This window comes from Juglans regia, chromosome 11 (assembly GCF_001411555.2).
Source record: "Juglans regia cultivar Chandler chromosome 11, Walnut 2.0, whole genome shotgun sequence".
Taxonomy (NCBI): domain Eukaryota; kingdom Viridiplantae; phylum Streptophyta; class Magnoliopsida; order Fagales; family Juglandaceae; genus Juglans; species Juglans regia.
Genome location: NC_049911.1, coordinates 8,644,955 through 8,672,675, shown reverse-complemented (window position 1 = coordinate 8,672,675; position 27,721 = coordinate 8,644,955). Strand labels below are relative to the sequence as shown.

The following is a 27,721-nucleotide window of genomic DNA, read 5'->3' as shown; positions in this document are numbered from 1 at the left end:
TACAAAAAAGCATGATCCTATCCAATTGTGCACCCCAAAAGAAAACATTTCCAAATGGGAACTTGGGCTACCAGATTCTAGTGATGATAATTATTATCTGAGTGTGAATTATTACTGATGAAGAAGATAGTGGACAAAGAAATATTGCTTAGGCCATTAATTGGCGAATCGAGAACACCAAGCCAAAGACATGAGCTAACAACAAAAGCACTTGCAATATGGACATCTGATGTCTTGAAAATATGCATCAACAACTACCCCTAATTGCAGAGAGCAAAAACAGAAAACAGAATCAAACGGGAAATAATAGATGGGAAAACAATAAAAAAGGATAGAGGCGAAAATGAATCGCTACTTGCTGCTATCAGTGCTTAAATCCTAAACTATTTCTGCTACTTGCTGCTATCAGTGCTTAAATTCTAAACTATTTCTACTTCTATATAGACAGATATATATACATTCCTTCGGGAGAAAGCACAGACATTATATTGGTTTTGTAGCACGAGGATGCTCCCAGTAAAAGGGTTAACAAATACAATTGAAACTGGCTATTCATGAGATGAATTACAAAATGAGGCAAGAGTTTGTACCTTCTATTGCTGTCTCTTCTATGGGCCCCCCTCCGATGACCATTCAAATTTGATGTTTTCTTGGCTTCTTTTGGCAAGGTCCACTAGATAACGCCTCACAGATTTGTGATTCATCTCAAACACAAATGCCATTTCTCTAATCTGCACATTCATCATTTATAATAAATTTCATTTTGTTGTCAATTATTGAGCACGAGTTCAAACATTTCAATGCCATAATAACTTGCCCACACTAAGAAAGAATACAAATTACAATGGCAAATTCTGTTTTGTTGGAGAATCACATAAAGGAGAGAATCCAATTTACATGAATTAATGACACATAGAAAACTGGTGAATTTGAATGGCATAAAAAAAAATCCATGAGATATTGGGCATTACAGCACCAAAAGATGGGAAGCCATTTACCTCAATCAAACTACCAGTATTAAGTCTCAGAAGCTGTCCCCGAGAAACTTCTTTGCCATTCAAAAAGATTGAACTCTTGCCAAGATTCTTCAGAAAGAAAGAACCATCTTCTTCCATCTTTATAAGAGCCTAGCACAATAATGAACACCAGTTATAATTGAATACCAGAAGAGAGATTCTTTCTAGAATCCCTGAATTCAAAGGCAATAAATATATTCTGAGAATATTAACCCATTGCAAGAGTGCTTAGGGAAAGCCCAACCAACATTGGCACCCTTGACCTTTTCTAGTTAGTAATTATAAATAGTTTGGCCCCCATTTACGTCATATCATTATTTTCTTTCCTGCCTGCAATTTAGCAAAAGATATATATTTTTTTAAATAAATTCAGGAGTTGCCTTGCTAGGGAACTGACATTCAAAATGTGACTCACTAAACTCACTTTGGTAGAAAAGAACAAGTCACTGCTTTTATGTAGGATTGGCAAATGATATAGACTCAAGAAAGCTCTTGCAAAGGATCAATACTCACAAAATATGCAAAACATTGCATCGAGAACACTCAAATAAATCCCACCTGCCGTCTAGATACTTTGTTAGCAAGTCCTTCTCTTCCCAAGTCAATATCAACTTCAAAGTCATTTGTTGCTCTGCCAAGTATAACCTGTAATACAGAAACATATTGCACTAAGAACAAGAGAACAATCACACAAGAAGATTTACGAATAAAATCACATTCTGACTATTGTATTGACAGTATGCTCGAAAATCGTGTTTGAATAGTGCTAATTTTGCATCAAGCATCCGTATTGAATTTTAGATCTAATTTAGACCTATATGGTCACTACAAAGTTAAATTCACTTGGACTCTAAGTGTGATTTACGAGTAGTATTCTGAAATCCCTAGGGACTGACTCAAGTGGTAAGAGCCTTGGTCTTGGCAGTATGCTCCCTCTAGGTCTATGGTTCGAATCCTTGATGCAAACAAATTAATGGGGCTATCGAACTGGGAGAACTTCCCCTTTAATAACACAAGGTGCACTTGTAGAAAACTCCCTGTACACCCCCAGGATTAGTCAGGACTTTGTTCCCCCAACACCCAGTGGCAATAAAAAAAAGTAGTATTATGATGGCACAGTAAAAAAGAAAAGGAAAATCCCTACACAGTACCCAAATCTCTCTGAAGCTTGTATAAGTTCACAGGAAGATGCACTAAACCAACAGCAGATCAAACTTTCGTGAGATGTACTAAAACTGCATATACTAGTATATATTGACTATTCGGCAAAAAAAAAAAGAAAACTACCAGATCTCCACTGTAAAAAAGAAGAAAATTTAACCAGAGTTAAATCCATGATGCAAGCCCTTCATTGACCATAAGTGAAGCTAACTGAATAATTCAGAAGGTCAAAAGTCAGAAACTGTACCTCAGTCTTCCTAATATAGTGTTTCAGATGGCGGCCATACATAATTGCAAGTGCACCTCGAGATGCAATGGCTCTCTGCATAGAAGAACGAGCACACTGTTCCAGCCTTATGATTTTCCTCTTCGTATCCTGATGTTGATATCGCAAGACTGGAAATGAAAGAAATTAAAGTCAAATGCAAATTATGATGAGAAGTGCAATATATTTCCCTTAGTTCTCATCTTAGAACAATGAACTCCTTGATATTGATTGGTTGGTGGGTTAACTTTACAATTATACAAAAAGTTGTTGATAACATGATAGAAGTAAGTCAACTAAAAAATCTGTATTAAAGATTTGCTCATCAGCATATCTGTATGAAATCTGATTAACTATAAAGCCACTAGCACCTACAACCACCAATCATTGATGCCTAAAAACTCAAGTAAATTCCAATACATCACCTGAAAAGCAAATTTCTCCAGATTAACTTTCTTCATAAGAAAGAAATGCATGCACAGAACAAATAACCTAGTCGGACCTATTACCTTCTCTACTAACATATGGATCCTGATCATCTGGACACAAGTCCATTTCAAGTATCTGAAAGATAACATCAATAAATTATCAGAGGCAGAACCTCAAAATTAATTAAATAGAGTATCATAATATATTTCCTTAGACACAACCATTAATGTTTTTACCATTGCCTCAATATCAAAAAAGGAAGGTATGTTGTCGTCGTCATCAGATTCTTCCTGGTCCAGTGTTGGGGGATTTGCTTCTGGTTCAAAACCTGGTTGAGTGGAACCTGGCCGTGCATGTAGTTCTGAAGCATTGGTTTCCTGTGTACAACAAGCATTCTAAGGAATAGCATTTGGAAAAGGCACAACCATGAAATTGCTGCTCTATAAAAAGCAACCAAACCTAATTCAACTGAGCTCAAATGGTACTCCCTCCCCTGGTTCCAAAAACCAGGTGGTGGGTTCAAGGCCTACGAATTGGATCCATTAGCTACATAAATAAGTTACCAATGAAGAAATGCAGGTGCTATTTATATCATAACGAACTTAATTTTGACATACACCTTTATTTTTAGAGCTCCATCCATGGCTGACTTTGGAGTTGCATGGGTGGATCTGCCTAGTTGACTTGGGTCAATAATGATGCTCTCTTGGGAGTCCACAGCAAGATGGTTACCATCAGGCCATCCAGGTTTGGCTCCAGAACCAACAATTGGGTGCTTTGAACGAGTCTCTGGCACTGGTTCTAGAGCCACCATGCGAGTTAAAGATGGAGAAGAATTTTCATATTTTTTCTTCAAGTTTATTTCACGTTCACCCTTCGTTTGATGGGTAGAGGAGGATGGATTAGTGGTCTCCTTATAATTTGGCCATATAGGAGTAAAAGCAAATGCGGTAGATAAGCATATGTGGTCATTGCATGGGATTTCCGGGTCCTCGGTATTCAATGTGCATTCCATCTCTCCGTCGTGAAGTTCTGGAGGAAGATGATCAGGCACCGATGTAGACGAAGTCATACCAACTTCGGAGGAGCAAAGACTTTGCCGATCAATACGACCAGATTGAGCCGAATCAGCAGCAGCATCCAATCCCGCATTTAAAACCAATGTTTGAGGTTCACAAGCATCATCTTCATGAGCATAATTCAGGCAACTCAACGGAATTGAATTATCACTATCGCAACAAGGCTTATTGGAGGCGTCTTTTGCATCTTCGTCCGCGAACGGAAGCTCGTCCTCATTTGCGAGGTTCAACAGACAATCCGAAAGATCCACAAAACCACCGGCATTTCCGTCTTTCAAAATTGGCTCCGAATGGACAACATGATACACGGATGAACGTATTTGCTCGCCATCCACATCACCGGGAAGTATCATTGTCTCGCCCGCACACTGTTCCTCACCTCCAGGGCTCATACTGATAGGCATTGCAGGCGCTGAGACGTCCTCGATCGTTTTCCAGATAGGCATATCTGGAATCTCATAAGGCGGCCTTATATCCTCAGCGCCTGGGCTATTCCCAAAATCCTCAACTAAACTATCTTTCTGCGCATCATTCTGCTCAAAAATTAATTCAGTGCCACTATTTGCTATGGCATTTGCCGAATCCACATGCCTCCTTATGAGTGGAGGAACATGATTCAAAATCTCACCACGCAAATTCTGAAAACCTAAATGGCTCTCAACACCATCGACAATCATAGAACTACCAGCCGGAGCCTGACAACCACTTCCATTGCCGAGGAGACGATCATCCTCATTCAGCGAACCTAGAAAACTTAAATCAAAGGATTGAAAAGCATGATGGTTGCAGAGTTTCTTCCGCATCGCGTAGTACTGTTCACGGACGCTGTCAGCTGTCCTTTTAGCCGGAGCCACCACGCTTTTATTCCGCAGGATCGCCGAAGATGAGTTACCGGAAGCAGAGAGTTCGTACTCGACCATGCGAGCAGAAGCTTCCACAGAAACATCGTTGTCGTAGAGGAGAGAACGCCAGCGATCTCGCAATTCACGAACCGTAAATCGGCGGGAGAAGCGAACAGCACCTTTGGCAAGCGCCTCCAGAGAGGCACCTCCCTGTAAATTGGAGAACACAACGGAATCAGAGCAACAAATTTGGAAGGTAAGGTTTAACATACAAGCTCTCGCACAAATCATACGAAAGCTAACAGAGAAATTCTAGCCAAACAACGGAATCGAATTGAATTCGATTTGAGGGAGGACAAGGAGGGGATAAAATTGGAAAGAGAAGGGGTACCTCGAGAGCGTTCTTCAACAAAATATCGTCCTCCGGGATCCATTTAGGGACTGAAGCTGTTGCAGCCATTAATGAATTTAAAACAAAACGTAAAAAGAAAAAGAAAAAGATTTAACAGAGCATGCTTCTTCTATTGTCGTTTTGGACTTCCCAAATTTCCGAGATGCGAGCTCTGCTCTGGGAAATTGGAGCCACGCTTTCTCTCTCCCTCAGAGGCTCAAGACATCCTCTATACTTCACCTTCGTCCTGCTATCGTTTCACTTTCACTTTGCTGACATCTTTCCAAATATCAACGGGTAATATAATTTATAACCTTTTTTATCTTTTTTAAAAAAGAAAACATAACGAATAATAATTTTAATGAAGTATTTCAGATATTTTATAAATAGTAATAAAAAATTAAAAAAATATATTAAATAACAGTAAAAAATAGATAAATATTATAATATATTTATAATATTAAGATATTTTGAGAATATCTCAATACTCAAATTAGGCTATGAAATAAATTTTAGGTGAAGTTTTTGCTTGACATTGAATATTTTATAAATATTATAATATACTTATTTCTCACTTCTAGATATTAATTAAAATTCTAAACAAAAATTTTATGGCAACATTCTGGCTTTTTCCCCCTTGTCTGTTACCGTTTGATGGATGAAATTCGCGGCATATTCCTGTGATATACGGCTTGTGTAACAGCTTGCCTTTTTTTTTTTTTTTATTTAAACATTTTATGAATAATTAATGTTTTGACATTTAGATATCTCATAATTACGTGAATGATAATAAAATAGTTTTACTTTAAGATGTTTTATTTAATTTTAAAAAAATGAGAGAAAAAAATCAAATAAAAAATATTATAAAGTAAAAAACGTTGATTAAATATAATTTTTATTTTGAAGTTTATAAAAGTTGTATTAAATTTTATATTTTGTTTTGAAGTGTGTAAAAGTTTTTTTTTTTTTTTTTTGAAGAATAGTCGATGCCACAATTCCAAGAGTGGCCCATTTTCAAAAAATTACTTTTGGGCACTGCCTACTGCCATGGATTATAGGAATGCCAAGTTCCTTCAGAATCTTCCCATCCAGTCTTGATGCCGAGCCCACCCTTTTCAATTTTCCAGAAATTAAACTCAGCTACTTTTTTTTACAGATATCCACACTCTCAATTGATTCATTTTTCCCTTCCATCTTAGCCAAACATCTCCATCTCCAAAGTTTCCATGAGATCAAAATAGGCAACAAACCTATTATGACCCCCTTTTGGCTAGATTTCCTTGCACATCTAAACCAAAAAATGACTCGCTGCCACCAGTTTAATGAATGTAAATAGTTTACCCCCAACTCAAGGGATGCCTTCTTCCATAAAAGATTAGCATTATCACCTGTGTTCAACACATGTTCCCTATCTTCAATTGCACCCATCTAACAACAACAACTACATCTTGATACAAAAGGAACACCAACTTCTTGAATCCGTGCATCTACAGGCAAACAATTAAATTTTACTTTCCACATGAAAATTGAAGCTTTTTTCGGGAGAAGAGTTTGCCAAACCCAGTCCATTCCTTCTAGTATCGGCCCTTTCAATATAATCAATTTCCATGTTGAAGTCGTAGAAAAAAGACCATCAATGGCTGGCTTCCAAACCTGAATGTCTTCACCTCGACGTCCACCAGGGATAGAGGCCCTTATTTCATCAACCATATCTTGTCCTACTAAATTTTCCAGCAACTACACATCCTAGTAATTATCCACCCAAACCTCTTTAAGTAATAATTTTGGAGTTAACACAGCAACAACACAAATAACCAAAGGACCATTCGACAACCATTTGTCAAACCAAAAGGAAATATTTCCTTCTCTAACCTTAATGATTAGATTTTCCAATACTTCTGGTAATACTTTGGAAATGGATTTCCACAATCTGGAATCCGTACTCCTACTCACAGTACCCGTACACTGGTCTCCTCTAAAATATTTTGCCTTAAAAAACTTTGTCCATCAATTCTCTATAGACAAAATTATCAAAGCTAATTTCATATGCAAAGATTTATGGATATCATCAAAACTTCTAACACCAATTCCTCCCTCCACTATAGGCCTACACATGGATGCCCAAGAGCGCCATTTTCTCTTAGAATCCCCCCAAAAGAAACCCGATAAAATAGAATTCAGTTTTCCCAACAAAATCTTTGGCATAGCCAAAACAACTAACAAATGAGTTGGCATACTACACAAGACATGTTTTAAGAGAATCAGTTTACCTCCTTGAGAAAGAAGTCTCCCCTTCCATCCTGCCACTTTGTTCCTCACCTTCTCCACCAACGGATTTAGTAGACAAGAATTGACTCTTTCATCAGTTACCGGCGCCCCTAAATACCACATGGGTAGACCGCCTTCCACAAAACCCATCATATTCAATAGAATTGTACGCCGAGATGCACTTTTTTTTTTTTTTTTTGAGAAAAACATCATAGACTTTTCTCTATTTATCAACTGCCCAAACCAAGCAGAATAAATCTCAAGAATTTTTAAGATACCTCTTAAAGACTTCTTTTCCCCATTAGAAAAAATTAGTAAGTCATTCGCTTATGGTTTAGTATATGGTTTTTTCAAAGATATCCTAATATAAAGATAATTTGCCCCCTAAAATATTTTCAAAAATCTCATTTAGTACTTAGTTGTCTAGGTTTCGTTTAGTTTTTTAATAATTTTTTCATAATTACTCCTATTTTTTGTCATTAATAAAATCTGATCACATTCTCATTTTTTTTTTAAACGTCACAAGTGGCAATAAAATATCTTGGTCTCTTTTTATAAGCTATTTAGTAAATTTATAACCTCATTTTATTTATTTATTTATATTTTTCCTTTTTAAGTCTTCTACTAGCTAGCTTGTTTGGATTAGTTTTGTTAATAAGTACATATATTATATATATAACTACCATCGAGTTGACAATTAGGAATGAATGCAACAAATCTCACATAGCTATTTCTATCTATATTATAGAGACTTTACAATATTCAATCTTAGATTCAACAAAAAAGTTTATCTTTGTTTATTTAATTTTTATCATTTGCTTCAAAAAATCTTACATGACTATTTCTATCTTAATTTTTATCTTTCACTTGAGTTCGATGGCGCTCAAATGAGAGGTTTAGATGGGTGGCTTTAATAATTTAGTTTGTCCCTAGATAACAACCTTATATGGTTAATGTTAAATGTCGTTGACACACTTTGCTACCTTAAATGTCGGTTACTGTTCACCCCTACATACGACACACTTTACTAATCGCCCTCCCAAACCCCAAATCCTAGTTCCACCCCTGGTTATGAACTTTAGACTTGTAATTCGATTGATGCATCCTTTTTTTTATACTATCAAAACGAGATCAATGGAGTCATGGGTTTCAACTCCCACGTGGAGAATATCTTCTCTTTGTACAAATTAAACAAGTGCATATAACGTCATAAATAATGAGGTCATGTTTTAAAAAAATGAGAAGTGCATATAGAAGAGGTAAGCTTATAAAATGACATGATTTCATACGATATGTTAGATCTACTTTATAAAATAAAAATAATTTTATAATCTAATATATCATATCAAGCTATGTAAATTTTTAGTTAAAATATTTCTCGAAAAGATAGTGTGCGAAGAATGTAGTTACAATGAAGTGAAAAGACATGATGGCAAAGACCCAAATAAATTATGATGTAGTTTAATATGAATATAATTCTTTACGTTGTATATATGATTTATCTTCTCCAGTTTGCTAAATGTATATGGTTTATATTTTAAAATATTGTTTTAAGTTACTTGATAGATAAAGGCCGAGTGTTATACGTCACTATAAAAAATCAAGTTTTTTCCAGCGATTCGAGTGTTATACGCACGCGTGCATGGTTGGTTATTTAATGATCGATAATAAATCGATTTATCTCTTTTTTAGCATATATATGGTGTAACACACACAGGATAAACACACTGGAAAAAAAGCCTTCCATGAGGAATGCCCTTTTCAGATTGGGTTGAGGAGAAGAAGCAGGAAAAGATAAAATTCTAATATTCATCAGTTTTTGCATAAAAGAACCAAGCACCTACGTCGCCTCTATAAAGTTGAAACCCTACAAAAGATAAAAGGCCATGGGCATGTTCTGGGCTACAGTAAATTACATCTGAAAAGTAAATGACAACAAAGGAAATAACTCTAAACAAAGCCACTTAAGTAGCACAGCCTAGCCGTAAGTAACACGGCCTAGTGAGAAATCACTTAAGCTCGATATCTATTGTGCCCAGACCTTCACTTCAATCAACCAAGTAGTTGGTCGTTGGTCATACACTTCGGACACCCACTTCACTTACTTCCCTTTATACACTTAAGTTTAGTTGAGTTTCACCCCTTGTGCATTAGGGTTCCAAATACTTCCCTCTTCTCTCTACACGCCACCGTCATCTCCCCTCCTTGGCTAGGTGGTTGCCAACAGCCGTGTCACATACCCTATCCCATCAAAACACCTTGCCTGCAAGGTGGGGAAATAGTTCATTGAGCCGCAAATACCCTTCCCAGGTGGCATCCGCCGCGTCCTGTCCGTGCCACCTATCCAGCAACTCTGCCTTGGCCTTGTTCTTGGCCTTAACTGTGTGACGGCTGAGGACCTCCTTGGGTTCAGGCCGTAAAACCCCTTCTTCATCCACTGGCGGCAGCAAAGGAATTGTCATGATCTTGGAGCCGATTTTTCTTTTGAGTTGAGATACATGAAAAGTATGGTGGATCCGTGAGGTGGAAGGGAGGTCTAGCTTGTAGGAGACTTCTCCAACTCGCTGCAGTACCTTGAATAACTCAAAAAACCGTGGAGTTAACTTGAGGCTGCGTTGATGAGTTACGGTGGTTTGTCGGTAAGCCAGGAGGCGTAGGTATACCCATTCCTCTCTTCAAATTGTTGCTCTTTTTTCTTCAAATTAGAATACTTTTCAAGAGATTTTGGGCTTGCTGTAAATTCTATTTAAGTATTTTTTATATTTGGTCTCTGCTGCGTAAAGTGAGGTCCACAAAGTGTACACTGGTTGTTCCCGTCCAGCCAACGGGGTGGGGGTAACCATAGAGGGTCTCAAAGGGTGAGATCCTTGTAGATGAGTGCTGAGTGGAATTATACCACCACTCTACAAGTGAAATCCACACTGTCCAATCCTTAGGTCTATCTCCTGTGAAACACCGTAGGTAATTTTCGACAGTTTTATTGATGGCTTCTGTCTGCCCATCGATCTGAAGGTGATATGTAGTACTCATAGACATTTGAACCCCCTGTAGGAAGAACAACTCTTGCCAAAATTGGCTTGTGAATGTTGGGGTTCTGTCAGAAACTATAGAGCAGGGTAATCCATGTAATTTGAGGATATTTTCTAGGAATAAGTCAGCCACTATCTTGGCTGAGTAGGGGTGTCTTAGCGGCACAAAGTGACTATACTTAATCAATCGATCAACCACAACCCATAGATCATACCATTGTGACATGAGAAGCCCATCAATGAAATCCATGGTAATGTGGGTCTATGGTTGAGATGGTATTGGTAATAGCTGCAGCAAGCCACTTGGTAGAATGTTATCTACCTTAAGGGTGTAAATTTAAACCGGGAAACTGGAAAACCAATCCGGTCCGGACCGAATCGGACCCGTTGGTCCGGTCCGGAACCGGTTCCTATATTATGAAAACCGGCCGGATTCGGTTTGGTTTCGGTTCCATAATTTTCGGGACCGAACTGGACCAAACCGGACGGTTGGAAAAAATATATATATAAAAAAATTAATATTATATATTATACAAAATATTTATATGTATATAAGTTTTATATATCATATATGAAATAGTTTCATATTATAATTTATAAATTATAACATAAAATGTTAATCTTAAATATAAACATTTGTAATTTGTTTGATCATATGTTATTAATAGAATTATATATAAGATAATGTTATTATAATTTATAAAATAAAAGTTTAATTTTAAAGATGAAAATTTAATTGATCATATGCTTTAAATATAATATATATATTAAATTATTAATAACATTTTATCATAAGAAGTAACACTTTATTATATCTTTTTTACATTTAAAAAAAATCAGAAAATCGGACCGGACCGGACTCAAGACTAGTAAAACTAGAGGTACCGGTTCAGGAGGGTAACCGGAGTGTAATCGGTTTTAAAAAATACAAAACCGGTACATATCAGTTCGGTCCTAAATTTTGTCCAAAACCAGAGCGAACTGGACCGATTATACCCCTAATCTACCTTAACCCTTTGGCAAATATCACATGCCTTGATAAAAATTTTCAAATCTTTTTTCATTCCCAACCAGTAAAAATCCCTCCTCATTATATAAATAGACTTATCATAACCTAAGTGTCCCCCCATGGATTGCAGTGAGACAGCTCCATTAATTTATTTTTAAATTCCTCATGTTGAGGAATGCATAATCTGTTCTTGTACAACAGTAACCCATCCCTCAAGGTATAGTTAGAGCTTAACTTGCCTTCTGAACAACTCCTTAGCAACTCCTTTAAGTGTCCATCCAAGTCATAGGCCTTTTTCAAGTCCTCCACCCATTCCACATTAGGAAAGGTGATCAACATTAGTGCCCCTTTAAGTTCCTGATCCTTACGGGAAAGGGCATCAACCACCCTATTCTCGGACCTTCTTTTATACTCCACAACGAAATCGTAGCCAAGTAGCTTAGTGATCAATTTTTGCTACATAGGGGTTAGATTTTCTTATCAAGCAAGTGTTTGAGACTTTGTTGGTCAGTTTTAACCACAAAAGTCCACCCCAATAAGTAAGGCCTCCACTTTAACTCTCTAAAACCAAAGTAAATAGCTCATTCTCATAGGTAGACAGTGAGAGGGATTTGCCTTTGAAGGCCTTGCAGAAAAATGTTATAGGTCTCCCATGCTGCATCAACACTGCCCCTATTGTTGTCCCTAAGGTATCACACTCAATTATAAACGGTATGGAAAAATTCGGGAGAGCCAAAACTGGTGGCTGAGTTACAGCCCCTTTCAACCTTTGAAATGACATCTTTGCCTCTTCATTCCAATGAAAACCCTCTTTTTTCAACAATCGGGTAAGTGGCACTGCAATCTCACCATACCCTTTTATAAATCTGCAGTAGTAACCCGTCAAGCCCAAAAATCCTCTCAATGCCTTAAGGGACTTAGGTAGGGGCCACTTCACCATAGCATTCAACTTTTCTAGATCTGCTTGTACCCCCCTATCGAAATTAGATGGCCTAGGTAAGCCACCTCTTCTCACCCCAGATCGGCACTTTGACTGTTTTGCGAATAATTTGTGCTACCTTAGTGTCTCTAAGGTGACCATTAAATGTTGTACATGCTCCCCTTCTATTTTGTTGCACACCAAAATTTCATAAAAAAACACAAGTATAAACTTCTTTAGAAATTGTCGAAATACCTCGTTCATAAGACTTTGGAAAGTTGAGGGGGCGTTAGTGAGCCCAAATGGCATTACTAGAAACTCATAGTGTCCCTCATAAGTTCTAAATGCAGTTTGGGTATGTCATTCGGCTTAACCCGTATTTGATAATAGCCGAACCTCAAATCCAGCTTGGAGAATATGGTTGACCCATGTAGTTCATCCATTAGCTCTTCAACCATAGGAATAAGAGATTTATCTTTGATATTCACATTGTTCAACCCCTATAGTCAACACACAGCCGCCATGTCCCATTCGCTTTTCTAACCAACAACACGGGAAAAGAGTAGGGACTTTGGCTAGGTTGAATCACTCCCGTAGCCAACAACTCCTGCAATATTTTCTCAATTTCATCTTTTTGGTAATAAGGGTAACGGTAAGGTCTAATAGAGATGGGTTTAGTGTTGGGTAAGAGGTTTATGGAGTGGTCATGGGTTCGGGTTGGTGGAGGAGTCCTTTGGGTTCTGAAAATACATCACTAAATTGTCCCGGTAACTTCAGAATAGTTGCTGGAATCTCCGTTCTAGTTTGCGGATAAGGTGAAACTTCCCCTTCTATGAGTTACAAAATAACCCCTATTGTCTCTAATTTGTTCAGCATGTTTAGAGACCCTTCCTCAAAACTGTTAACCCCTGCATGTTTATTTTTTTACTCTTATAACAAAACTGCATTGACAACTTATCAAATCCCACAAGATTTTCCCCAACTCCCGCAACTATTTAATTCCCTGCACCATATCACATACCGCCAATACAATCACATGCACTTCCATCACAAAGGTAGTGCCTTGAATAATGAATGACTCATGGTAGGTGGCCTACGAAATTTGAGGTTTTAGAGTATTAGATTTTAAGAAATGATTTTTCTGACATTCGAGATTTTAGATTCGGTAGGCTTATTCCGTAGACTTTAGCTAATGATTTATATAAGATTTAAGGTTTAGATTTTGAATATATACATAAGCCTAATCGAAAGCTAAGTTTGAAGTTCAGCAGACTATAATATATGAGATTTGAATATCTGTGGGCTAGGAAGTTAATTCAGATTGGAGGTATAGAAATTTGAGGACTAATAGATGATATGTGGAAATATAAGTTTTGAGATTCTACAGATTTTATAGATCGAGTTTTTTTTTTTTTTTTGGAAATTTGAGGTTTAGAGATGTTGCATATTTTTTATTTGGATGAGATTAAAGGTCGTAGAATTTTTTGGGCACCAGGATATGATTTTTTATTTTTTATGATACGTAAGGTTTTAGCACTTGCGGACCTATGGAATATGTCCCACAAAATATGAGGTTTTTGTTTTTGTATATTTTAAGGAAATATTTTTTTATGAATTTGAGATTTTAGTTCCGATAGGCATAATTCTATGGAATGGTTAAATGGAGGGTTTAGTTAATTTCAGATATACGTGAGTGAGATACAATGTGTTTAGAATTATAAGTTGTCAGAGTGCGCAGCGGAAGTGTGGTTTTTGGTAACATGATGGTTTGAGGGTTTATTTTCCTTTAGCTTGAAGTTATTATTATGTGGAGAACTCAAAATTTATTATTAGGCTAATTTTAATTACATTGTTGAGGTTTATATTTAAGACTTGATTTAGACCTTTTGAGGTGTACGATAAAATATACAATAAGCGCGAATGTGTATGTCTAGGAAAAATATGAGAGGCATCGAGCTTCAATATTGGAGGATAAGAATTTTGGAATATTAGGTTCGATATTATGATCGAAGATTGAGATAGACATGAAATGGTGGGGGCGGATAAATATTTAAGTTTTGCTTGTAATACTAGCAAATTCCTTTAGGAATGCCCTGAGGAATGCCCTTTTCAGACTAGGTTGAGGAGAAGAAGCAGGAAAAGATAAAATTTAAATATTGATAAATTTTTGCATAAAAGAACCAGGCACCTACGTCGCCTCTATAAAGCTGAAACCCTAAAAAAGATAAAAGGCCATGGGCCTGTTATGGGCTTTAAATTACATCTGAAAAGTAAATGACAACAAGGGAAATAACAACAAAGGAAATAACTCTAAACAAAACCTCTTAAGTAACACGGCCCAGTGAGAAATCACTTAGGCCCAATATATGCTGAGCCTAGCGCTTCACTTCAGTCAACCAAGTAGTTGGTCGTTGGTCATACACTTTAGACACCCACTTCACTTACTTCACTTCAGACACTTAGGTTTAGTTGAGTTTCACTCCCTCGTGCATTAGGGTTCCAGATCCTTCCCTCTTCTCTCTACACGGCCTTCTCCCTTCCCTAGCTGGGTGGTTGCCAACAGCCGTGTCACATATGGTTGTGCCACTACATATATAATTACCGCAAAATTACCAGTTTTAAGTTGCAATTGGTAATCGCAACATGTGAAAATATACTATATATGGTTGATTAATAATGTCTTAATACTTTCAAAAGTGATTTTCACTCCTAATACTTCTCAATCTACATCCGGGGAATGCAAGAATATAGATAAATACGTACATGGGATTAAAATTAAATAAATAAATAAATGCATGATAACGTGAGGCTCACATGAGGTGGGTAGGAAAAAGGTGGTAATTTTGTGTTTGTGAATTGCTCATATAATAAATAAAGAGTTATTTTACTCATCATTCATACACCATACGCCTATTAAGAAAAAAATAAAAATAAAAAAAATAAAAGCAGTTGTGTTATTGGGATGATGAATATAATTTTTCATAAATGAATTAAGCCAAACTCGAGTTTAACCAAGCCGATTTTTAACGTCTTGTTGAAGAATTTATTTCTTTACCGCCCTAGTTGAGTTGGTAACAATGTTTTGAATACCGTACCGGATGGCGTACCGGTCAAGACACTGGAACGAAATATTTCGGTACCGGTACCGTTTCGGGATAGTCGATATATGAATAAATTATATATATAAATATATATAACAATTATATTCTAAAATAATAGTTTATATATGAATAAATTATATATAAATACATACATACATATAAATTATAAATAGTCTAGTCTAAATTGGAGGTCAAAAAATGAACTTAGTTTGAAAAAATGAAAAAAAAAAAAAAAAAAACACAGGCCGAAATATCGGCCGGTACCGGCCGAAATATAAGTCGGTACAGGCCGAAATTTAGGTCGAAACGGCCGGTACCGGCCGGTACGGCCGGTATTTTGGCCGGTACGGTATATATCTAGTACCTGTACCGGCCGGACGGCCGAAACGAAAAATTTCGGCCGTACCGGCCGGTACGGTACGAAATTAAAAACATTAGTTTGTAAGACAAAAGAATGTTTGGAGAATGATATATGATTAAAAGTATGTGAATAGTAATGAAATAATTTGAATTATGATATTTTATTGAGTTTTGGGAAATGAGATAGAAAAAGTTGAATAAATTAAAATATTATAAACTTAAAAAAATTATAATATTATTTTTATTTTGAGGTTTGAAAAAATTGAATTACTTTTTGTGTTTTGTTTGGAAGTTTTGAAAGATTGTAATGATTAGATGAAAAATTTAAAAATTTGAAATTGAAAAGTATTTATGTTTAAGTTATATGTAGGGGTGTAAACTCAAACCGAAAAACCGGTCTGGAACCGGTTTTTAAAATGTAAAAATCGGCCGGTTCCGGTTTTGGGATTTTTTGGACCGGACCGAACCGGTTGATTAAAAAAATAAAAAATAATATTTTTATGTATAAGTTTTATACAAAATATTTTAAATATATATTAAATATTAATATAAATAAGTTTTATATATCATGTATAATTATAAATTTATACATTAAATGTTAATTTATAATTTCATATATATATATATACATATATGATATATATATATGAAATAATTTCATATTATAATTTATTAATTATTACATTAAATGTTAATACTAATATATAAGCTTATAAATAATACTAATAGTCTAATATAGACTATAGATTATAGTTATACTTATAATTAATACTAAAAGTTTTTACTAAAAGATTATAACTAATATTAATACTTATAATTAATACTAAAAGTTTTTTTTTTTTATAAACAAATTTTTAATGACAAATTGTGAAATTTACATTTTAAAAAAATCAAAAAACCGGACCGGACCAGACCGAAAACCGGAAGTACCGGTTTAGGAGGATAATCGTTGCGTAATCGGTTTTAGAAAATACAAAACCGTTACATACCGGTTCGGTCTTAGATTTTGTCTAAAACCGGACCAGACCAGACCGGTTACATCCCTAATTATATGTTTGGAAAGGAAATGAGATGAAATATATTTCCAAAAAAACCCTTAAGACTCAAATGTGGTCTTTTTAAATTTTTTTTTTTTTTGTGTGTGAATTGTATAATCTCTAATTTAAGAAGAGGAAAATGCAACATTTAAATATCTATTAGGGATTCAAATGATCTTAAATTATAATTTAAAAAATATTATAAATCGTATTTTATTGTAGGCAATCAATAAAAAAACGTTAGGCCAAATGATTCATTGGCTTCTACTATTACCTATAAAGGCAAATGAGATGACTTAGAATAAAAGTTGAATAAAATATTATTAGAATATATTTTTTTAACATTATTTTTGTTTTGAAATTTTAAAAAAAATTAAATTATTTATTTTATTTTATATGAAAATTTAAAAAAATTATAATAATTAAATGAGATAAGATGGGATGAATTAAGAAAAATAAACGAGACTAGCTTTAGAATCCCAACATCAATCGTGTAGATTTTCTTTTATCGCTACTGATTCTGAGCTATACGCAAGATTTAATAACAACCAAAATTGAAGGCCTAAAATCACCTTTTTATATAGATTCCAAAGTCATGAAAATAGTACTTGATCACGACGTGGAAGCCAAGCCAAACTGATCACAACAAGAGATCATCTTTTAGGGTATATATAGTCGCCAATTAACTCATTTCTTGTAATTTTTACGGCTGAGATTTATTACTGCATGCTTTGGATGATTTCTCACTAACTCACAAATTTTCTTTTTTCTTAAAATTAAGGCTGAACGCTAATTTCTCAATCAGTACATTATATCTCAAGATTTTCCAAAGAATTGACCAGTACTTCAGTAAAATCACTACTCGCTGATCATCATGTACAACAACAAATCATCATGATGAAATCGTACGTACGCATGCATGCAGTACTCAGCTTAAGGATAAACAGTTTCTACGCTAAAGCTGATATATAATGCCAGACTTTAGGATCTGGAAGATGATTTTTATGTGTAAATTAATCGTACGTGCAGATTAGCTAGGAAGACTCTACATATGTGTCCGGTCGCCAATTGCCTTTCTGTGCACTAAGCATCCCTTCTTGGTTCTTGGAGAAGGTCAAATGAACCTCCCAGTGCAGAGACTTGAGCAAGTTCTCAACTTCCCCTATTGTGCTCGACTCATCACGAACAATCAATTTACCCCCTGGTCTTACGATTCTATCAACCTCTGCCATTATCGGATCAAGTCTACACCTGAAAAGGACGCCAAAACAAACCCCATTTATATATAGTCATCATTTGGTTTAACCATACAATAATAATACTGCTTGAAGTGAAGGAAATATCACGAAGCAAACCCATGTAATTTCGACCTCTTTTTCAGCTTTGAGAAAAGATGATCGGCATGAAGTAGATCATAACTACGTGGGTAAGTGCTGAAGGATTCACACCAATCATGGTATATCCCAAAAAGGCCTCGCTCATAGATAATGGGAAGTGTATCTGGAGAGTCTACATTCACCACGTTCAAGACCCAAACTCGAAGGTCCCTTAGAGCTGCAGCAAACCTGAACAACAGTACCCATATATCGGATAAACCACCCACAAAGCATGATTGGCATATAAAAATAGATTTAAACGTTATTAATTACCCCCCATAGACAGCTCTCATGTCCATGACATTTCTCACATCAGACCAACTGATCCCCAAACTGTTCATGTATGAAGTTTTCACCACTTGCTTCCAGTGTTCAAGATCTGCTACAAAATCTTGAGGAGCTGGTTTCCCGTAAATGCCCATCTGAGAGCTGTTTAACCAGTAAGGAGGTGCCTGCACTCGACGAGGCCATGCCTCAGGCCATCGGGTTCCTCTCTCAGTCTCATCAACAGGTATACGATGCATGCATGACTGCAAAGGCACATACCTAGAAATGGCCCATTAAAAGAATTAATAATGTTTATACCACAAAAATAGTATGTCAAAAAGAGGGAATAAGCCAATTTGGTTAGATGTTAAGAACAGTAAGAAGAAAGAAAGAAAAAAACCAAACAAACAAACCAGGCGGCATTCGGATCATCGTCATTCTTGCACATTGGTGGACGTTTATGCTTTCTCTGGTCATAGCAATCATTTGAGCTGGGTTTGCGGTAAATGGCAGCACCAATTGAATTTAATTTATCCTTCTTGATGGTGACAAGGTCCCAACACATGGAAGCCGTAAGTGAAGACATTTCTAGAAAATCAGCTAATATGTCAGCATAATCCAAATTAGTATATAACTGCAATATGCCCATAGATGATGATGAAGAAAATATCGGTATTAATTCCTACCCTTCCAGATTTCCACATCTTCTTGGAGGGTTTGGTACACAGGAGTTGCTGACCAAACAAAATAACCTCCTGGCCTCAGAACGCGGTTCAACTCCAAAAGAAGCAAACCACCTACATGAGTTATACCCAAGTTTAATTGATATAATTCTCAGCATGCAAACCATGAAAATAAATAAATAATTAGACATATGAATTAGATGTCAAAACCTTCTGCATGCCAAGGCACTCTACAACGTGCACAGTGCACAATATCAAAGACCCTACTCGGAAATGGAAGGCGTTGAGAACCCATGACAGCTGATATAGCAGGTATGCCCCTCTCGAGTGCAAACTGAACTTGGGCCTCGTGTTCATCTTTGGGAGCAAAAGACATGGTAAGAACGTCTCTTTCGAAAAGATAACCCCCAAAGCTCGCAACCCCGCAACCAACATCCAAAATTACTCGAGTGTGCTTCCCCCAAGCAATGCCAGGTACCGACTGCAGCCCACCATGCATGCCAAAACCAAAACTTACAATTCAACAGTTTGCATGTAGTATATATCATCATCATAGTTAATAAGCATAAATATTATGAATTAAAATATATACATATATATATATATGGTCGGTTATAATATCAGTAGTTGAGTTACCTGCTGAATAAAATCAATGTAGTGGAGCGCGCCATGTATGAATTGGGTCCCACCACCTGGAAAAGTCAAGAACTCACCCATTACCTTAACCCAGTTTTGGTGCCCCTTTACCTCCGCAAGCTTCACATGTGGTACGTTGTGGTACCAAATCTGCTAGACCACGAGTATATAAAATAGAGTAACATTCCAACCAAAACAAAGAACTTTGAGAGAACAATCTCATTCTTCATGTTATTGAGAGGAAAACAAATTTTGATAAACCCAACCAAGCGGTTCAAATTCATTAATCACCATACCTTGTCTCTGCTTTTAGGCCACAAGATGGGCCTTTTGTACCCCTCCGGAAGTGTAACTAAGCACGTGGGTCCCTCCTCGGGACAGTGCCTCTCTCGATGCTCGAAGTGTCCAGTTGTGCGCAATTTTCTCAGAGCTTTCTCATTGTCCAAACAGGGTATGTAATCAGGACCGGCCGTGACGTTACATAGCTGCCACGTGTACCCGTAAATGCTCCCCATGACGCCCGATCCTTCCTTGCGTCTCTCTTTCTCGTTCTCCGACTGGGCTGCCTGAGTCGACCACGACTTCTTTGACTCCTTCGACTCTTGTGGAATCACTGTATTCCCCCCACCGGGGAATGAGTCGCCCGAGTTTGAATCTGCGGGCTTACCTTCAGTGTTATTCTCCTCTCTGGCTTCTTGGTTGGCGTCATTCCCTTGTTGTTGCTGATCTTCTTGAGTTCCTGCTTTGTTTTGTTGAGATTCTTGATCCTCTTCTGCTTCCTGGGATTGTGGGTGTTCATCATTAGTCACATCTTGAAATTCTTGCTGTTTTTGTTGTTTCTGTCGAGTCTCGGAGTTTTCTTCATTTTTTACAATTTCTTCTTCTTGTTGTTTTTGTAGTTGTTGATCTTCATCATTCTTAGAATCTTGGGTGTTTCCACGGTTTTCATCTTCACGTAGTTGTTGTTGTAGACGTGGTTCTTGATCTCGATTTGATATCCGACTCTGAAACTCCCGAGGATTTTCATCTTGGCTTACAACATATTGATGTTGTTGTTCCGTACCATGCTGTTGATCTTCACCTAGCTTTTGGTTCTCTGATTCTTGAGAATAAGCCTTAGCGTCCTCATCAACCTTTTGATTTTCTGCGTTTTCTTCATCACTAGTTTGCTGGCTTTCCTCAGATATCTGCTTCTCGTTTTCTTTTTGCCTTTCCTCATGCTCTTCAGCAGATTCTTTTACACGTGAAGTCTCTTCATGTTTATCATTTATACCATCATCACCATCCTCCATGTTCGGGTCCTTGGCATTCCCAATCAAGGAGGACTCTGACTTCTGATCTTGCTTAGACTTTCTATCATTGTTAGATTCCTCATCAAACTTGATGGCATCATCGGGGAGATCACCGGGATTATCTTCAAAAGCAGGGGGATCTTTTTTAACGTTGGATTTAGTGGTTGCAGTGCGACTGCTGGTTTGACGAGGAGCTACAGAGTTGGAGGTTAACATCCATATAGCCAAAACACACAGTGCTAAAAACACCACTGTTGTTATTGTCGATGCGTATGAAGTTGATGATGAGGATGAACGTTTGCTACTTCGAGACTTTCCTGGTGCCATAATCTCAGTTAGTGAGAGGCAGAGACAGAGAATGCAATTAAAGAGGGTGTTTTGGGCTCCACTCGTGAAGGAAGATGGAACGTCTACAAATGCAATGTTGAGAGAGAGAGAGAGAAGTTTGGGTTATGTCGGTTGAGGAACATTAATGGGAAATTCCTTTGTAGAGACGGGAGAAACATTCCAAGTTGGAATGTCTCAAGATCCACAGGAGTCGGAGAAGGGAATTTGTTAAAAGGAAAACCAGCTACGATGGTACTGTAGAATAAGAAAAGCATTTTTCTAAGCTTGACAGCCCACTTTCTTTTGCTGGGCGAGCCCAATAGCCCACATTCTTCAGCCTACTCAACCTAAGGCATGGGCTCAAAATTTTAATCTGAGCTAGAGCAGTTTCTTTTTTTTTTGTTTTGGTCCCCCTGGCTCTAGTTAGGACTTAGCTGCAAGAAGAACATCATGAATATTGGGCCTCCAATATTGATTTTGTTAACAAACAAAAAAAAGCTAACAATTCCCACTTGAATATAAAGAATTACTGAAAATCTTCCTAAACATTTCTGGAAGCTCTGAAGAATTCTGAATCTTTTCTATTCCTAAAGATTGAATCTAAATCCTATCTATCGCATAGCCTAAGTTGTTCCAACTCAATAAAGAATATAAAGCCAAGGTTCTTTAGACCATATGGCATATGACTTGGTATCCAAATGGGAGAATCAGGTTCGAACTCCATACTCGTATAAAAAATAAAAAATAAAAAGGAATATAAAAGTCTCACCAACCTTCATATTAATAATTCATTTTGGTTCCTTTTTCTTTCATTTTCAATTGATCAAGAGGTTATATTAGATTTTGAATCTACCTCCATAAATCCCACTTAACCTTAAAGGTTAGTCAAGTTTTCAACAACAAATTCAATTACTAATCATATAGAGTATGCGGGTTATAAGATTTAGAACATCGAGAGATATATTATTCTTCATTTTAGATTTTATCATCTCCGATCACACTTATCATGTAATAATTTTTTAAGTAACTATTACTTATGAGATTAACATATGAAGTCATTTAAAATATGTCCCGTCAACGAATATGATTAATAGTGAAAAACCTTAAAGACGAAATGTAGCATTATTCTTTAAATTATGACGAAAATTATAGATATATGGAGGGGAAAAAGGCATTTGTATTCTTCATGGTAGCTAGCATTATTGCGAGCATCTAATAAAATAATCAAAGGAGTTACATTTACAAAAGAAAAGTGTGATGATGTTGCCATATTACTATTTTGGGCGGTGCATCGCTTTCACCATGAGAAGAAACTTTGGTACATTTTGGGTGGTTATTTCTACTTTGCTTGTCCAATCGAGGCAGCTTCAAAATGATGAAAATTCCAAAGGAACACATCCACCATGTTACCCACACTACATTTTTACATTATCCTTTTCCTTTTATGCTTAAAATAATAATTTCTTTTTCGTGACAAGGAACATATAATAATACTCATAATATATATAGGAGTACTAGACATGATCTCAAGTTTTCTAGAGAAGAGTTGACATGTAGATAATAGCAAACATGAAAAGAAAAAAAAAATAAAAAATAAAGAGAAAAAGATCATCATTTTAGACCTTTAGTCATGAAATGATAGGAGCATTAAACTTTTAGAACTATAATAATCAACAATTTCCACAAAGTTATATTCTCTTGGGAAGAATTTTGGGGGGAGGGGGTAAATGTCAGTCCTTTTGTGTCTATATGGCTATATCTATGTTTGAGTGACCATTCTTTATATATATATATATATATATATATATATATATATGCTTTGTGACCGAATCATGAACTAAATTTATGGCAATGAAGATCATGTACGTAGATACTAAAGTTTGTGTTAGGTTTCAGTCTTGTTTAAGCATTTGGTCATGTCGAGGCTAGCTCTCTCCTCTCTCCTTTCTAGCTACTTGGCATCTGTCTCCCCTTTCATGTTAGAAGCGTGAGGAAAAGTAGCATGCATGTAGACAAGAAGAATATAGGCAAAAGTTCTTCCTTTCTTTGTTCCTTTCTCTTTTTTTTCCCCCCTCGTACTCCCTCTTCTTTAAAACAAAACCAATGGGAATTGCCACTCCAATGTTACAACATCATGTAATGTTCTTTTTTTTGGTCTAGAAAGAATAAAGTATGCTTGTATTTATTTATAGGTCTAAGATCCTCTTGGAGATATTTTAAATAGTATCAACTAAAACCCATTTAGTGTTACAGAAGACATGCACTCGATCGAGTCTTTCATAGCATTCAACATGCATGAGGCCTAGTAAATATGTTTTTTTAGAGCAAATATTATAGGTAGTACTATAGCCACACTCCAAAAATCCTTCCCTCCTCTTCCACAACTCTTATACTACTTGTCCAATGATAAGCCTACCAATTCATCGCTAGCTTAAAATTAGTTGATTTTAGGAAAGATATATTCAAATCTTCTGTGGATTCCATATCGCACTCTGGAAATCTATTTTCAAAAGAAAAATCATATTCACAACACTATCTACATTGCTAACATGGCTATACTTGATTTCTAAAAGAATTTACTTTGAACTTCTTTTGATCAAATCTTACCATGTTAGCAGTGTATCGGGTACGCCTTCTACGCCGACTAGCAAGTAAAATGATTTTTTTAAGAATGGATATAAATAGTTGTATTGTGGACACATCCTAACAAATAAGAAGCCAAGTATTTTTGTGTGTGAGAGAGATACACAACATTATATATAGCCTACAATTCATATTATTAAGAAAAGAGAAATGATACTTGCAGTCTTGAGTGTGCAAGTACCGTATAATCGTTTTGAAAAAAGTGAATAAATATGGAACCCACATGAAAAGAAATTAATTTTTTAATAGTAAATCTTACTCTTTTTCAAAACGACTGTACGGTATTTACGCATTCCACGACTATATGTAGCATTACTCTAAAAGAAAAACTCTAATTATAATTATAGATTAATTGACACTATACGGTGACCGGACTTTAATGTCCGATGACGAAGGAATCAACATTAATTTGGTATATATATATATATATATATATATATATATATTTGGAACCATTTTTGTGTGATAATACTGTAGCTTAGGCTCAATGCAATACGTCTATTTATCAATATTCTCCAATTAATTTAATTCCCATCCCCTCAATGTAATTTTAAAATGTTTTTACCTGAATGAATTATTTTTTGGCACGTGCTTTGACGACTGATTCCTGGGTTCTCAAATATCTTTTGAGAAAGTCAGAATATATGCGAGCTAACGTTAAATTCCCTAGAGCAATAACAAGATCATGATTAGCTTGGTTTGAACTTCAAATATTAATTAATTAGAATTACCTCTTTTTTTTTTTAGAGAAAGGTTACTTAATTTATGTTAATATCTCAGACGAGATGATTGTGAATACAATGAAGATAATCCTTTACATAAATTGAGTCATCAGACAGGTCTAGAGAACTCTTAGCCAGGCAGTGTGCCACTGCATTGGCTTTTCTAGATACATGACAAACAGACCAAGAAAGGTAAGTCACTCACCGTAAGTGCCTAGTAATTTCTTGATGTCTTGAAAAATCAACCCCACAGTACTCCAGTCTTCAGTTGAACCATTTATGTCACTTATCATTTGCTTTGAGTCCCCTTCGAAGATGACACTAGTAAGTCCAATCTCAATGCCAAATTGCATTGCTCTCAAGGCAACTAATGCTTCTCCCAGAAGCCAAGTTGCACTGTTACCTCTAAATGATATATGTTGTAAAAATCAATATGCATATATATATATTATATATAGAAGCCACTAAAATCTATGGTAATTTTCATTATAAAAATTTCTTCTCATCAGCCATTATTGATCACCACCCCACACTTCATATTCTATAAAAAAACTATAGGTGTGGGGTGTGTGAGTAAATAGTAGCTGATGCATAAGATTCCTCATTTCCAAACTATCTATTCTTATTTTTCTGATATTTTCCTTTCAGTTTTCTTTTTCTCCATTTCCTTAATTGTTCTAGACTGCAAATTGTCTTGATCCAACGTGGAGACAGACAATAATTTATGTACCTTCGATTCATGACTTGATGTTTTTATGAGATAATTAAAACGCTTTAGTAAATATTGAGCTAGTTTTCTCTGGTCTCATACACAATATATACACTTTACTATATATGTGAACCAAACATGTCAATCACTACAATAGAAGTGTTTTTACAAGACAAGATTTTTATTAATTTGTCGCAAAAAAAAAAAAAAAAGTTCATTTTAGCTGCGATCAACAATAAAAATATTTATGTGTTATCTAGTGTGTTCTAAATACTTGCGTTAATCGTACATCATATTCGTGTTGAGTTTTATATGGTTGTGGCAGAAATTTTGAGTCAAGTCATGCTAAAAGCGAGCTGGGAGCACATGATAATGAAGATCATGAAGATCTACAATAATGCATGACTAACATCATCAAAATTGATGGATAAACCTGCCCCCGAACCCCACCTTGAGCTAGCTAGCTAGCAGTCATGATCTGGTCCTCACAAAAATAATTAGACGAGAGAAAAATGAAGTCGGTTCCAAGTTATTATACCCATGTGCAGATCACTATTATTAAGGCATTATGGTAGAGCTATTATTAGTGAATTAGGTGCAAAGACGAGTAAGTCAATGCCACTAAATTAACCTTTTTAGTATATATATATATATATGAACACTAGCTAGTGTGGGGATTCATGAGAAGGGTCGAATGAATATCTACTTCTCATAAATCCCCACACCCATAACTCATGAATCTACACTCATAATTCATGAATATGCGGCTATTTAATATAATTAGATTATATGAGATGAGATAAGACGAGCTAAGAAGTCTTGTAAAAGTGAACGAGACTTATGTATATAAACACATTATATACTGTCTGATGTATTTAGTATAATACAAATATTTTTTCATACCACTTTGATGTGTTAGCTAGGTCTCCACATCAGTAAAACATTTAGCGTGAACAGAACGCATATAAATTTATTCTTTATAAAAATTATTTACACGTAGGTGACTAATTGTATGTATAATCAATGTGAGAAAAAGATCACTTAGGTATATAAATGATAAAGCTATACTATTCTTACACAACTTTTATACAATTATGCAATAAGTTAATAGTTTTCTTATTATTTTACTTGGACTTTGATTTTGATCATGTGTTTAAATTTTTTTTTTTTTTTAAATAGTTGTGAATTAATTGTAACGGTATAATTTCTATAGCTAGGGAACTGATGATAAGGTCACGTACCGCGTACATGCACCTAGCTAGTTAACTGATGACCAGTCATTTTGGTCCTTACACAGATCGTGACATTAAAGAGTAGTACTACATGATGAACCTTTAATCTATAGTGTACTTGCCTTCCCATGACATTATATATATATTCGTAGCCACATCCACTGAAGTTCTTTTGTTCATGACATGGACAAGTCAATGATTCCAATATTTTTATACAATCTTGATCTTAATATCGGGTCAATATCATTCACCGTTTGGTAGCGAGCTCTCTCTCTCTCTCTCAAATAAGGAAATACCAAAGATACAATTAATGGCTGCAAGTTCTTTTTTCTTTTCTTTGTTGGTGGGGTGGGGGAGGGCGGCGGGTTATTCTTGATGCAATTGTGTTAGATGTTAGTGAATTATCCCATAAAATTAAAAGAAATGATATTTACAGTTATAAGATATACAAGTCTTACATATTGCATTTAAAAAAAGTAAATAAATCTAAGATTCACATGGAAGAAATCATTTTTTTTAAGAGGAGTGCTACACCCACAAAAGGATTACCTAAAAGTAATCTCACAAATTGACGTGATTTCATGTGAGCCATCAGATCTGCAATACAATAAAAATAACTTTATAATTTGACAAATCATATCAAGACACGTCAGTTTGTAGGATTATTTTTGTGTAATTATTTTGTAGCTAGAATATTTCTCTTTTTTTAATGGTGAATCTCATTTTTTTTAAAAGAAGTATGTGGACCGAACTTGAGCACTAGCGAGGACTCTATCTATCTAGCATTATTCAAAAGTAAATCCTAATTAATGTGTGATTGCTTTTACAATATGGTAAGTAAACTATTATGCGCACATTATATGATCGCTAAACTATCACTTGCCTTTTGTTTAATATAATTAACATTATTCAATTAGTATTGTGTGAC

At 35.7% G+C, this 27,721-nt stretch overlaps 2 protein-coding genes across 2 annotated transcripts; both read right to left on the bottom strand.

Annotated features, from left to right (window-relative positions):
• Nucleotides 1–289: 289 nt before the first annotated feature.
• LOC108992038 lies at nucleotides 290–5,466 on the bottom strand. Its single transcript, XM_018966483.2, has 8 exons — nucleotides 5,184–5,466; nucleotides 3,491–5,002; nucleotides 3,108–3,248; nucleotides 2,952–3,006; nucleotides 2,425–2,573; nucleotides 1,575–1,661; nucleotides 999–1,127; nucleotides 290–731 (listed from the first exon to the last, which is right to left on the bottom strand). The coding sequence occupies exons 1-8, from the start codon at nucleotides 5,250–5,252 to the stop codon at nucleotides 609–611; spliced, it is 2,265 nt and encodes a 754-aa protein (XP_018822028.1). The 5' UTR covers nucleotides 5,253–5,466; the 3' UTR covers nucleotides 290–608.
• A 12,187-nt stretch (nucleotides 5,467–17,653) lies between these two features.
• Nucleotides 17,654–21,684, bottom strand: LOC108991999 (probable methyltransferase PMT27). The gene is made up of 8 exons (XM_018966433.2): nucleotides 20,165–21,684; nucleotides 19,869–20,018; nucleotides 19,443–19,713; nucleotides 19,236–19,346; nucleotides 18,963–19,137; nucleotides 18,556–18,828; nucleotides 18,277–18,471; nucleotides 17,654–18,157 (listed from the first exon to the last, which is right to left on the bottom strand). The coding sequence occupies exons 1-8, from the start codon at nucleotides 21,485–21,487 to the stop codon at nucleotides 17,941–17,943; spliced, it is 2,715 nt and encodes a 904-aa protein (XP_018821978.1). The 5' UTR covers nucleotides 21,488–21,684; the 3' UTR covers nucleotides 17,654–17,940.
• Between the last annotated feature and the right edge of the window lie 6,037 nt (nucleotides 21,685–27,721).